Genomic DNA, 14,110 nt, shown 5'->3' on the forward strand with positions numbered 1-14,110 from the left:
GATGTTATATTATCAAAATAATAGAAAGCTTTAATATAGAAAAATTACATATAGTGTACAATAATGACATAAAGTCATTTGAAATAAAATTTATGAAAGATAATATTCCCTATTTCTTTAAGTATAAAGTTAAAAGAAGAAGAAATGACTCTGTATCAAGAAAAAATAAAAAAGTAAAAAATTTAGACATTAATACTAACATAAATTCTGAAAATACAAATTGTTTTAATGAACATTCCAATGAAAGTACTTTATACAATAGTAATTGTTCAAAAAATAATAGTAAAAAAAATCAAGATAATAATGAATTATATATGGAAAATAATAACTTTTTTAAATGCAAGAATAAAAATTGTATTTTTGAAGTAGATAGAAAGGATAGTTATTGTAGATTATGTGTTAATTATGTTCGAAATTGTGTGAAATGCAATAATGAATTTGCTGATGAAATAACTATAATAGATATATGTGATAATTGTGATAATACAGATATAATTGAATATAATATTGATGGAAATGAATCAGAAATTGACGAACTAGAAACTTCTAGTGATGAAACGGGATGTGAAGATATATCTGATAAAAAGGTAAAAAAAGTTAAAACAAACAATATTCAAAATAATATTAATAACCTAAATTATTCAAGAGATATACTTAAAAAAGAAATTATAAATAATTATGAAAAACTTTTTGAGCATTTATTGGTTTATGTTAAACTAGTAGGTAAAATAAATAACATTTTAAAAAGAAATAATCCTAAAAAAGCTTTTTTAGAATTAAATAAAATATCAAATGAAATAGAAAAATTAAAAAACTCTCCAGAAGAACTTGAAAAAATAAACGATGATGTTATAGCATTAACAAATCAGTTGTAAATAAAACAATGAATCATTTTTGTTAAGGTAGATAAAAAACTTCTTAATATTGTTTCAAACGGATAATAAATATGTCAGTTATCTTCCTCATTACCCTATGTATTCTTCTGAACAAAATAATCGCAAATTGCTTTTGATTTCCGCATTTTGCCCTCAAAAATAAAAAAAGAAGACATCGGTCTTTCAACAGTAGAGGGGAACAGGCTTACCAAAAAAAGATCATCTGTAAAAAAAACAGACACTTTTTTAAAACATGAATAACTTTATGAATACTTACCCTACAAAAAAAACAAAAATACTGTTCAATTTCTTTATTTTTTTCGCACCTAAATCTTTTTTCAAAATTCAAAAATGACCAATACAACGAAAGTTACATCTTTTCTCCAAAACCCATAAATATCTGTTAACCAAAAAATGTTCAATCTTGCGATATGCTTTATCCAATTGGAACGATTATTTGCAGTGTGTCGCACTGCAAATAATTTAAGAATATTAAGTTGGTAATATTCGCGTAATATCTGAGATTTTACTCGAATATTACCAGATTTAAAACGGCACCTTTCAAGAGAATTTTACGGCAGTTGGTAATATTTCAAGTATTACTCGAATATTACGCACGCCAAAAAAACACTTGAAATCTCTAATTTTACCTTGATTTCACGTAAAAAAAAGAGAGTAATATTCGCATTTTACTTGATATGATAGGCTGGTTCTTTTTTAACCGTTACATATTTACTTCTTGTTATTGGATGAAATCATGTTTACTCATATACTTCTTGACATTCTTATTTGTAGAAAACCTTATCATTTTATACACTTCATTGGCTTAAAAAACAATATATTGGGTTTTAAAATTATACTTTTTATTGGATAAAAAATTTTGTATTGAAATATGGTTTCTATACTTCTTTACGTCTTTTGAATAGCTAGATACTACAGTAGTGGACAAAACTGGTGCACAAAACTTTTTTTCAGCTTTTAACCACTATTACTTGCTCACGATAATTGCGATAGTCATGAAACTATATTAGAAGAAAGATATACTAGCCATTGTAATTTATGTGTATTCTTAGCATGACATTGTTAAAACTGAGCGAGGAACATGCTTTTTATTTATAAAATTTTATATTTTCTAAAAACCGCAAAAGTGTCTAAAATCTAAGACTTTGTATAATCATCTCACCTCTTGATATTATCGAATATTCTTCTTGGCATATGCTAGTAGTATACGTGTATATCACTTTCAGTAAAAGAGCCCAATCCTTTAACTGCTCTTTTCCAAAGATAATCTACCCTTTTTGGTCTAGTGCCGTATCGTCATAGCTTTGCCTTCAATTGCCACCGGACATGCTTAAGAAGGCTTAAGCCGGGATTAGTGGTAACTAACCCTTTAGCACAGAAGCGCTGCTATCAAATATTGAGCTTGTGGCTTGCCTTAACTTGTGCTTTGTGTCATTGTCATGCTGAAACGAGAGATTACGATATTTTAGACCACTACACCCTTGGCTTTTGTGGTATGTAGTAGGCGAAATACATGTGTATATCTATGACTTTATTACAGCATCGTATACTTGACACAAATATCCTGGTCCTCAATATCTAATACAGCCTTAAAATGTAACAGAGCAACCAACATTCTTCATTGTTTGATCACCGTAAAAAGATCGCTAAGGTTGCTCGACTTGCTTTCAATATTAGTGTATACTATCTGCACTCATAACCTTCATGTTTTTTTCATTGCTAAATACGATGGGCTTCCAGCCTTCTATAGTATACGATGGTTTGTCGTGATATCACTTTCATCGCTTTTTCTGGCTTATACAGCTAATGAAAATCTTCGATTCCTTAGTTCCAGACTCAAAATCTAGCTTCCTACAGTGCCTTCTGACTGACAGTTTGCTAATACTGTATCCAAAGGATCTCAAAAAGAGCTGAGCATCAGAAGCTGTGTGTAAAGATCCTTGTCGAAAGTTTAGGCGGATGATTGCATTAGTTATTTTGCTGACTACGACCGGTCGACTACCACGGTCACGAGCCTTGATGTTCTTTTCTTCCTTTCTTATCCTGTTGATTGTCTATTTGGAGATTCTTGCTACCCTAAAAAGATCTGCTGCCGTACGAACTAAGTGTATTCGAAATCTCAGAGCTTCGCTTTTACAGTTGCTTATTTTCTTAAGCATATAAGGCAAGTACTTTGTCATAGTGAATAGGGTAAAAACAAAAGGGGGAATTCAATGGGAAATACAAAATAAGCATGGGTTTATGTATTTTTCAAGAGCTACTAAAGCTCACTAATATACTGTGAAATCTGAAAGCAGACGAGAGAGATATGAGGAAAATTGAAGGAAGGTTAGACAAGTACTATATTTTTGGCGAAAATTGAAATATTCAAAAAATCACTAAAAATGACCTTATGCCTGCGGGATGTCCGACACAATTCCCGTTTACATATCATAATGTATATTTTAGACTGCATTTCAGACGGTATATGTCACAAAACTCGCAGACATATGGCGGAGATGCAATACTGATTTTCATTTTTGTGCACCAGTTTTGTCCGCTACTGTATATCATTTCTACCTTTTGGCAAAATAATACAGCAATTCATCCATCCATCAGCGAACATCTTCCTTTTTTTAACTTACCTTGTTTGAGACGTAATAAATAGAATTGATTTCAATAAAGCCATTGTAAGTTGTCCATCTTAAGAAAAAGAGCCTTTTGATAGTTATACGCGTAAAGAAGCAGCAGCAAAGCACATAGAACAGAAGGATTACTGATGAGCTACAGGATAACTACAAAATAGTCTTTAGATTAAACATCTTGTAGAGCATCGTATGAGAGTTTTACTTACATTTAAGCTTCATTTTGGCAATATAGTCCCAATAAAGCTATTAGTAATCTTGTAAACCATTTTCTAAATACAAGGATGAGTAAAGTTTGTTTTAATAGCAGTAGAGCTACTTACGAAAATGCCATAAAAGTATAAACAGAAGCATATCAGAGTATATTATGAAGCCGTAAAGAATAAGCTATTAAATAAATAACATATATTTAGTACAGAACATTAAGCATTTCCTTGACTTACAGCTTTAATACATGGATCCATGAAAATAAGCCTTTTAATGTTGCACGCACCTACTTGGATGATTTATACTTTTTACACTTTTTACCTGGAACATAAAGAGGACCTAAATCAAATAAAGATTAAATTAAATGTTTTACTGCAATTTAATGAAATAAGTACCTTTAAAAGAATTGCCACGAAATAGATGCAAAAGAAAAGAAAAAAAGAAAAAGAAAATAAAGATGGAAAAAGATGAAAAAATTTTAAGTAAACTCAAGCCACAGAAAGTAACACTGGCTTCAAAATATAATGATGAGGTTTTGCCTAGGAATACAACTTAGAAAAAAAACAAAAAAAAGAAAGGATAAATGAGTTTAAAATCCACAGCGGAGGCTTCCCTTTTAAACATCGATTATTTTCACTTTTTTAGTATGCTCATCATTGGCGTAAAAAATAAGCTTTTGTTTTTTTATATATGGTAGCTTTCTTTAAAGCTACAAACCAATTACATATATAATCCTTAAGCTTATACATCATTTGCAGTAGAAAATCTATGATTTTGAATGATCTATTAACTTTTAAAAAAAGGAGTCTTAAAATTAGTAATATTAAGCTCCTAATATTCGAATAATATTAGCTATTATTTGCAGTGAACACTGGAAATAATCGTGCAAACTCTGCGAACCGTTAATTGTTAGGTATATGCTTTTATGTTCAGCGATATGAAAATCTGTGATTGAATGCATATTTATGCCGACGTCAACATCTGCACCGTTTATTGACCTATGATTCTATTATTTATTCTGCGTTTTGCTAATGCAGATACTGACGGGAGTGATAATTCAGAGTTCTAAGTAGATTTAATCCTTAATGTGCGAGGACGTCTATCTTGGTAGCTGCTTTTCATAGTCTTTTCTACGTCAGAAAAAAATTGGGGACCAATGATACTTTTCAAATCAATGCTTTATTTGTCTTTTTGATCTTTATAAACCACTCATATTGCCTTATAAACTTCTTTATCGACCACTCATATTGCTTTATATACTTCTTTATGAACCACTTATATTGCTTTATATACACAAAAAAATAGGGATTTGGTTTATAAAAATAGCTTTTTTTTTATTCAAATAAAATAATAATAACAATATAGAGTATTTCTTTGCTTGTAGTGCTTTAAAAGCTTATTTGACTTACCTATTGTCACCAAAATAGCATCATCTAATCTAAAAATACATCAATTAATCTCGTGGAACTCAAAAGGTTCTCATGAGAAAAAAAAAAAAAAAAAAGCCAAGCTCAAGGATGCAAAGACACAAGGATTCAAAGATTCAAGGATTCAAGGGCTTGAGCACTCAAAGCAAAAGAAGGAAAGACATCAGTACTCAAGAACCAAAGCAAGGGCGAGAAAGAAATAGTAAAGGCCAAAGCAAAGTAGCACGTATCTATAATAATTATTAGCTATTGAGTATACGTAGTAGAAGTAATAGTACCTTTCTTTAGATAGGCCAGAAGACTAGCTAAGCTTATACCAACAAATAAAAAAGGAAGCAGCATGTATCTATGATAATTATTAGCTATATAGGTTATGTAATAGAAGTAATAGTACCTTGCTTTAGATGGGTTCAGAAAAAACAAAGCTAGCTAAGCTTATACCAATAAGTAAAGAAAAGGGAAGCAACACGCATCTATAATAGCTATTAGCAATCGAGTATATAGTAAAAGTAATAGTACCTTGCTTTAGATGGAACAGGAAAAAAAAAGAAAAAAAAAAGACACTAGTTAAGCTTATACCAACAAGTAAAGGAAGCAACGATAATCCTGGGAAAAAGACTTTATAAAGACCATTTCAAACATCAAGAAAGCAACCGATATTATTTTACTAAAGTAAAAGCACCATTAGAGCAGGAATATAGTATATATAATATGAAGAACTTACCTTTTATGAAGATTGTTTTTTTTTTTAAAAAAAAAAAAAAAAAGAAAAAAGGGAAAAAAAAAACTTTTTTTATAGCCTCATTTTACTAGTGTTACAACTATTCAGCATCAGTCAAATCTAATAACCATGAAAGCTCATTCTAACACCATTTCTGAAATTAGAACAGCTATTAAAATATTCAAAAAGCTTGTTTATATATTGTTAGACTTATTCTTCATTTAAATTTAACATCTTCAACCCCAATAGTTTTTTTTTTTAAAAAAAAAAAAGAAAGAGTACAAACTAAACTAAAGAATATAAAAAAAAAACAATGTAGGACGTTTTTCTTTTTTTTCCCCTCTTTATACTTTATTTTAAAAAATGTCCAGACGCGTCGCCACTCCCATCAACGTTCCCAGCAATGCCCCCAAAAGGGCAAGAGTTTCTTCAAATATTGCTGGATCATCATCCACTGTTGTTCCTTCTTCTTCTCTTTCTTCTGCTCCTGTTTCCGCTTCTGCTTCTGCTTCTGTTCCTTTTCCTGTTCCCGTGTCCGCTCCTGTCCCTGTGTCTGCTTCCGTTGCAAGCTTTGGCAGCCATACTGGTGCAGAGGCCGTTGGAGCAGCCTCTGCTCTCACACCAGAGATGATGGCTGCCCAAATGCAGTTTTTTGCTCAAATGTGGCAACAGCAACAACTGCAGCAGCAGCAGCAGCAGCACCCAGTTCAACAGCCACAGCAAGGGCAGCAGTATGTTGATGTGGCTGAGATCAACAGGATCAAAAAGCAGTGTAGTGTAAGTTTAAAATTAAAGTATCAATTAGCAAATACAATTTAATAACTTTGTTTCTTACTTACATTATAGGATCACATAGCTGATCATTTCCGTGAATACTTGGTTGGCCGTGGCATCAAGTTTGATACACTCAAGTCCATCACCGACAAGGCCAACAGAAAAGTAAAAAATGTGTTGCGCGATGAAGTCAGGAAGCACCAACGCTTCAATGGCCTGACTGATTCGCAAGTATTCACCATGATTAGAAGCAAGTTCTATTACATGGTGGATAAGGCAAATGGGAAAGCTGTGACGACACCAACGTCAGCCTGCCGCAGCCGCGTAAATGCAGTAAGTACTTGATATTTAAAAATTGTAATATAAAATGCCTATAATACTTACATCAATACTTTATAATAGAAACTCCTTAACAGGAGGGTTGCTTACAACGCTAACGCAGCTGCATACCAAGCACGGTTCCCATTTGCCGAAAAGATCTTGACGGTTGATTGGACCTCTGATGAGGAGAATGGCCCAGAAGATGAAGATGGCCGTACGTTTATTGTCAAACGGCCATCATTCAGAAGTGAAAGAGTAAGTATGACATATCAATAAATCTCATTTTCTAATATACCTTAATTGCCTACAGGTAGTGGAATTCCACAAAGAGCTCCAGAAAGGGCACAGAGAACTACTAAAGAAAAAGGGAGCTCCACCAACAATTAGAAGAAGAGTACAATATGTTGAAATGGAGTTCCCAGATAAACTTGATCATGAGTACTACCCTTCCTGGGCTTTTTCTTCCCCTGCTCTTGGCTTCCCCACTTCTGTTTCTGGTCCTTCCTCCTCTGCTGCTGCGAACCCAATGCCATAGGCATCCGCTTTTTTGTTTCCTTTTTTTTTTGTTTCTTGTTTTGTTGCCTCTTATCAAATTGAATAAACATTTGTTAAAAAAAAACTAGTCTATTGAATGATTCTTTAGTAAAATATATAAAATAATAATAATGATAATGATAAAAATAATGATAAATGATTGAATTGTTTTTCATATTTGCTACATATAAATCTTTCTTGGAAGAGAGAGAGTGAGAATATGATTGTCAATGTAAGGCTTGACAGCAACAGGATTGTAAATGCGATGAATCGGAAGTATGTTTTGTCTTGACACAGGTTCATACTGGTTCTTCCACACTTGGATGCCAGTACCATCAAAGGAGGGGAAATGTTGGGACGCATGACTGTACCAATTGACAAATGCAAAGTAATGAGTGTTGTTACCAAATGAATGAGTAAAAAAATATGATATTTGACCAATGCGCAGTTGATTGTCGACAATGGCCTGAATGAATGATGATGGTGATGATGATAATGAATTTGCACTTGCTGGCTGATAAAGCTGTCCAAGCAAAGTGATTTTTTTGAATGAGTGTATGGTGGTATCAATGTATGTATTTGTTATCATAGGTGCATAGGTGTTCATATAGTAATTTTTTAAAGCATCACAATGCTCATGGCATATAAGTTCTGTTTTCTTGTTGAATTTTAAAGGAAAGGATGATGGTGGTAGAGGCTCACTACCAGTGATCGTCGAATTGAATAAACTAGGCCCGTCTATGAAACGAGAGTAGTCAAATGGCGTTAAACCACTCTCGTCACTCGTAACCCCGCCTATCTCTTCTATCGATTTCACCAATAGGAGCATATCTTCGTTGTTTGTGTTAATGAATGAATGTAATGAATGTATGAGGTCTTGCGTATGAACATTTTGTGTAAACATAATGGCATAGGTTGTTTCGAAGCCTGTCTTGAAATTAATATTAATATTTTTTATATTACCATTAAGGCGTTCGAAACCATAAAGCCAAAAGGCATAAGAAGGACCAAAGTCCAAAAAGCATTCCTTCAGATGCATGTGCATATGCATATTGGGGGTTGTCATAGAGTTTCCATACAATTGAACACATGACTTGCCAAAATTCTTAAAAAGTGAATGCGCCATTTCTATGTCTTCAACTGTAATCAAGGGGCCGGTGACCAACTTCACAGCTTCAACATACTGCATCCAAACATCGAAGTGCTCTCTTGTCAGCTTTTGTTTCAAGAGAAAAGGCGAAAGCACAACACACCACGTTCTCCACTCGTCAGATTTCATATTGCTGAAAGAACTTTCAACCTTGGCTTTTTTTTTTAAAAAAAAAAATTGTTAGCTTGAACATAAATTAAAGTTTTTTATATTTGTTACATACATCTAGGGATCTTGCAGTATTGAGAAGGAATGAGAATTGAATTTGATTCATCAGCCATTGCCTTGAAATCATTTACTGTAAGCAAACCACGGCTTTCCCAAACTTCAATCATCCTCTTTGGTGTACCAAGGAACAAGTTGTGCATTGGATCCACAGTTGTCAATCTTACCACATCAAAATAGCAAAGTCGATGAAGCTCGCTCCATTTACTCCCCGTACTTGTCTGCAATGCCTTTTGCTGGGTGATATGGTCGCGTTCAGCCAGTCATACGCCTCTCGTCTTTGCTGGGTGCTGTCCCTCATTACCCAATGCTCATCATCAAAGTTGGAGAAATCAGGCTTGGATGAATTGGCGCCAGTACTGATTCTTGGAAAGACAGTTGAGCATTTGTTACAAGCCTTATGAGCTGACTGCCCCATAAACCCGGCTACTTTACGTGCTGCAGGTATGTCACAGTTGACTGACATTAAAGCAACACGAACAAGCACACCATTTGGGCATTGATAGGTGGGTATAACCGCACCATCGTACAGGACAATCAACTCATCCACCATTGGCCGCAAGAAGTTTTGAATTTGGTCATCCGTGGGTTCGCCAGGACCAGGAATCATGCCAACGAGGATAATGTTGGAAGTCTTCATCCTCGAACTTCTAGGGAGATTGTTGATAGTTAGGTATACACCACCACAAGAGTAGTGCATACCGTCACTAGGCTGGAACCAGTCCACATTCAACGACACCATCAGCGACCTTTCTTTGTTGACAAATGGCTGAGCATTTGAGTCAGCAAGCTGGCCCCAAACTCTACCATCATAAATGTCGTAAAGAACATCCTCTTCCACCGATCTACTTCTCCACTGCTCAATTTGAAACTCGAAGGCAGGACGAGCAAAAAACTTCTTTAAGGTTTCCAAAGTTGAGTTGTAAGGATATTCAAGGGCAGGCTTGACGGTGCTTCCAACATAAAGAGGATTACCACATGGTTGTTCTTGGCGGTGAGGGTTGTTTGCAAACCTGACGTAGGAGCATTGTCGGGCATGCAAACTTCCCATGGTGTACACGCTTCTGCAGAGGGAACAGACAAGAAAACGGGAGACACCACTGCTGGCAGACGAGTAGTTGACCATGGCACGAGCTGTGGAGATCTTTGTTGGAATCTCCATGCCATGGCCAAGAGCACGAACAAAGAAAGAAAGAAAGGCTAATAACTCTTCACCAGCTTGCACAGAGAGGTGCTTTGCTTGGAAAAGAACCACGTAAAGCACCAAAAGATGCTTGAGCTGATCTTCGTGGCTCAATTCCTCCTCTCCATCAACATTCATGTGGTCTAACAAGTTGCAAAATACACTTCAATAAATAAAATCTTTCTAATATAAAATGCTTTGTTGACTGAAAATATACCTTCAAAGGTGGTATGCTCACTTTCGGTTTCATGGATGGCTGCTGATTGTTGCATGACTTCGGTTGATTGTCTTCCAGACTCTATTTTTTTTTTTTTTTACATTAACACGAGTGCCTTTATACAAAAAAAATAAAACTAAAACCTCTTCCTCTGATTCTGTCTAAACGCTTATGGCTAAGAACAGTTCTTTTGGTGAGTCTTCTAAATCCACCGGGATGCATGCTGCATTCGGTACAAGTGCAGGCGATTTTGGTGTTGTTCATGTTGTTCATTTTAAAGAATTTAGTATTTTGTAAAGAAATAAGGAAGAAAAAAAAACGTGCCTGATAAAAAAGGAATACTAAATTTGCAAAAACAGTCGGTGCTTAAACAATGAAATAAGGCAGTAAAATAACTTTTTTTTTCTCCCTAGTTTTGTTTCATGGAATAGACTAGATGCCAAAATTAAAGAAGATAAAAAGAAAAGACCAAGCACTGGCCAAATGTAAGTTTATAAGAAAAAAAAATAGTGACTAAAACTAATGTCCTTTTTTTTTACATTAGAAATTCCTAATGGGACACATTCGGATGACGAACATGAACCTCATGAGCAAAGTTGTTCTTTCCAACTTAAAGAAACTATAAGAATAACAGACTTATATTGTTGCCTGTTGCTAAAAAGTTCTTTTTGGTAAAGAAAGTTGTCATTGCCCCACATCTTTAATGGCTAATGGCTAATGGCTAATGGCAAATTACGCACATGTGCAAACATAAAGTAAGTAATAAACTAGTATAAGCTTAAAAGCATATATTCTTTTACAATATTTGTCATAAAAAATAATAAAGCAATATATTTATTTGATAAACAAAAAGTTTTGTATGTATTTGTTAATTATAACTGCCTTGTAACAAAATGTCAGCAGAGCTTCTTTATTTTTTTATTCTTTTAGAATATACACGTATTCTTTTTTTATAATGTAAAAGTATTTGCATTTCTATAAAGTATATTCGCTCTTAGATTATTGTATTCATTTGAACAATGAACTTTCTATTGCTAGACCCTGTTTTTTTTTACTTAAACTGTTTTTTTACTTAAACTGTTTTTTACTTAAACTTTTTTTTACCAAATCTTTTTTTTTACCAAGTCTTTTTTTTTTTACCAAGTCTTTTTTTTTAACCAAGTCTTTTTTTTTCCCAAACACGACTATTTTGTTACTTTCTGTTACACATTTCTAATGATCTAAGCTAAAAACCACAGACTGCCTTCCTAATATGTATTTTTCTGAGCAAAATAAAAAAAAAGAAGACATCGGTCTTTAAACGATAGAGGGGAACAGGCTTTCCAAAAAAAGATCATTTGAAAAAAAAAGACGCTTTTTTAAAACATGAATAACTCTATGAATACTTACCCTACAAAAAAAAACAAAAATATCAATAAATTTCTTTATTTTTTTCGCACCTAAATCTTTTTTCAAAATTAAAAAAAGTGCAATACAGCAAGATATAATGGTTTCTCATAAAAAAATTATAAAATCTCCGGATTGATGATTGATAGGTCTGTTAAAATTCTACGTCAAAGCCCCTACATTATTTGCAGTGTTTAGCCGATAAAATGTGGTGTAACTATCAAATGTGCGAAAGAAGATATCATCCCTGCCTTCTTGGCTCAGATGGCAGAGCGTCTGCCTAGTAAGCAGAAGGTCGCCAGTTCGATTCTGGCAGAAGGCATTCCTCTCACTGAGAAAAGTGCTAGTTGTTTATTATATTTTTGTGTCTCGTTTTTTGTTGTAGCACAAATGATGAAATTTTAGATCAAGAGAACAATGCTGATCACAAGAATAATTTTGATGTCCAGCGACATTGATGTCGTTCGACATAGATGTCAAACAACACAAACAATAAGCCACGCCAATTTTTATATAAATAAGATGAGGCTGAAGGAAAAGATACGATGCAAGAGGATTCCGGGCCAGGTATTTGTACTACGTGAGATTCAAATATAGCAATCAATGCGCCCGAATTTTCCGGATCGAATGGTGTAACTTTTATGGCCGTTACACGTAAACTCAGCTCGTGAATCGCATTACAACGGAAAAAAACTACCTTTGGCGGACTAAAAAAGAGCGATTGCGTGCCCGTTGTTTGTTACACACAGTCATCCGTTACCTCAAATGATGCAAATAATTTTTCCGCTTTCAATGGTGGTATTTTTGAAGGTGTCACTGTATTACCTGACGAGCTACAGGCCTTCAAAGACGAAAAAATTACCTGGCTCACCGTCAACGGTGGTTACGGTGTGATAGCGGACCGGATACTACCCGTATTTACAGTAGGTCAAAAAACTGCTGCAAGGAATCCATTTTTCTTGGTTTTTGTAGCGCACATCCTGTTACAATGGCACAAACTGCCTCTGTTCCCACATAGTAAATCTTCTACATGTCTTGAGAAATCCGAAAGAGTTTAAGCCCTATTGGATAAGTATTGAAGGAAGTATGAGATGCGCAATTTGAAAATTTGGAAAAACGAAAATTTGAACGGAATGAATTTATTTATTAATATTTAGTTGACCCTCCTTTTTTATTAATAACCTCTTGAATTCTTGCCGGCATGCTATCGATATACCTTTGGCAAAGATCTTTGTCAAAGCCATTCCATACTTTTTCTACTCGTTCCCAAAGCTCATCCGTATTCTTTGCTCTACGTTCGTAACAGCTGAGCTTCAACTTCAATTGATGCCATACGTGTTCTATTGGATTTAAGTCCGGACTCTGAGCTGGCCAATCGCTAATATACCGCACTTGATGATTATCTAACCAGTCTATTGTAGATTTTGCCTTGTGCTTTGGATCATTATCATGCTGAAAGTAAACGTTGGACCAGTTGAAATTGTAGTATTGCATAGTATCACGAAGCGTAGTGTCCAATATATGCTGATAAACATTCGCGTTCATGTTCCCATCGTAAATTTGACAAGCATATCCTGGTCCTTCAGAAGTTATACAGCCCCACATCATCAATTTGCCTGCTCCATGCTTGACTGTAAGTTCTAGATGATGCGGTTGAAGAGGATCATTTGGTCTTTTCCAATAATACTTACAGCCATCAGAGCCCCATACGTTGATCTTGGTTTCATCAGAAAAGACGACTTTTCGCCATTCTTCTACTGTCCAATCCTGATGCTTCTTGGCCCATTCTAATCGATGCTGCATATGAGCTTTTGTCAAAAACGGCTTCTTTTTTTTTATTGAAGAATGGAACTCCATTGATTTCAGTACGTTAATTGCTGACTGGTATGAGATATCGTAGCCAAGTTGAACCAGCTCCCGGTGTACCTCTTTGGCAGTCTTTAAAACCCCTTCAATGACTTTTCTTTTTATTAACCGCTTCGTCACTTTGGAGACTACTGTAGGTCTACCACCTATGCTTTTTGTCCTATTTGGAAACAACCGTCTAGAGTATCTACTGACAGTTGATTCATGTACTCCAATTTCTTTAGCAATATCGTACGTTGATGTGGATCCAGTTAATGCTTGCTTGAGATCGTCTACTTTTCCTTCTGGCAGTCGTTTAGGCATGCGATTGGTAATAAGGTAAAAAAGAGAAATAATTTAAGTAAGGGAATATAAAATTTAAAATAAAGGAATTGTAAGCGCTTTTATATACTGGCATCATTCTAATCATGTCAAGAATGTGAAAAATTATGATAGCAACCGGTTGGGTCGTATTAAAATTCGTCATTTCAAACATATCTGAACAAGTAAAAAATGTCGGATGTTCATAATACTACCTTTAGCGATCTCAAATTCCACCAATAACCATTGCCCATATCCGATAATCGACGAATAAATGTA

At 34.4% G+C, this 14,110-nt stretch overlaps 6 protein-coding genes and 1 non-coding gene across 7 annotated transcripts; 4 read left to right on the forward strand and 3 right to left on the reverse strand.

The window, feature by feature from the left end:
* Positions 1-144: 144 nt before the first annotated feature.
* RO3G_07718 (uncharacterized protein) lies at positions 145-875 on the forward strand (the record flags this gene model as incomplete). The annotated part of the gene is made up of 5 exons (XM_067662308.1): positions 145-173; positions 263-282; positions 490-587; positions 696-723; positions 802-875. 5 exons carry the CDS (start codon positions 145-147, stop codon positions 873-875), a joined length of 249 nt encoding a protein of 82 aa, XP_067518409.1.
* Positions 876-2,674: 1,799 nt separating this feature from the next.
* Positions 2,675-3,564, reverse strand: RO3G_07719 (uncharacterized protein; the record flags this gene model as incomplete). The annotated part of the gene is made up of 2 exons (XM_067662309.1): positions 2,675-2,939; positions 3,521-3,564. The coding sequence occupies 2 exons, from the start codon at positions 3,562-3,564 to the stop codon at positions 2,675-2,677; spliced, it is 309 nt and encodes a 102-aa protein (XP_067518410.1).
* Positions 3,565-6,238: 2,674 nt separating this feature from the next.
* On the forward strand, positions 6,239-7,505 carry RO3G_07720 (uncharacterized protein; the record flags this gene model as incomplete). Its single annotated transcript, XM_067662310.1, has 4 exons — positions 6,239-6,652; positions 6,722-6,982; positions 7,052-7,225; positions 7,281-7,505. 4 exons carry the CDS (start codon positions 6,239-6,241, stop codon positions 7,503-7,505), a joined length of 1,074 nt encoding a protein of 357 aa, XP_067518411.1.
* A 1,364-nt stretch (positions 7,506-8,869) lies between these two features.
* On the reverse strand, positions 8,870-10,334 carry RO3G_07721 (uncharacterized protein; the record flags this gene model as incomplete). Its single annotated transcript, XM_067662311.1, has 3 exons — positions 8,870-9,115; positions 9,184-10,205; positions 10,280-10,334. 3 exons carry the CDS (start codon positions 10,332-10,334, stop codon positions 8,870-8,872), a joined length of 1,323 nt encoding a protein of 440 aa, XP_067518412.1.
* Positions 10,335-10,450: 116 nt separating this feature from the next.
* RO3G_07722 (uncharacterized protein) lies at positions 10,451-10,833 on the forward strand (the record flags this gene model as incomplete). Its single annotated transcript, XM_067662312.1, has 3 exons — positions 10,451-10,572; positions 10,693-10,764; positions 10,824-10,833. The coding sequence occupies 3 exons, from the start codon at positions 10,451-10,453 to the stop codon at positions 10,831-10,833; spliced, it is 204 nt and encodes a 67-aa protein (XP_067518413.1).
* A 1,081-nt stretch (positions 10,834-11,914) lies between these two features.
* On the forward strand, positions 11,915-11,987 carry RO3G_19079. Its single transcript has one exon. It is a non-coding gene; the product is annotated as a tRNA-Thr (tRNA).
* A 732-nt stretch (positions 11,988-12,719) lies between these two features.
* On the reverse strand, positions 12,720-13,468 carry RO3G_07723 (uncharacterized protein; the record flags this gene model as incomplete). The annotated part of the gene is made up of 2 exons (XM_067662313.1): positions 12,720-12,726; positions 12,882-13,468. The coding sequence occupies 2 exons, from the start codon at positions 13,466-13,468 to the stop codon at positions 12,720-12,722; spliced, it is 594 nt and encodes a 197-aa protein (XP_067518414.1).
* Between the last annotated feature and the right edge of the window lie 642 nt (positions 13,469-14,110).

Source organism: Rhizopus delemar, genomic scaffold (assembly GCF_000149305.1).
Source record: "Rhizopus delemar RA 99-880 supercont3.5 genomic scaffold, whole genome shotgun sequence".
Classification (NCBI taxonomy): domain Eukaryota; kingdom Fungi; phylum Mucoromycota; class Mucoromycetes; order Mucorales; family Rhizopodaceae; genus Rhizopus; species Rhizopus delemar.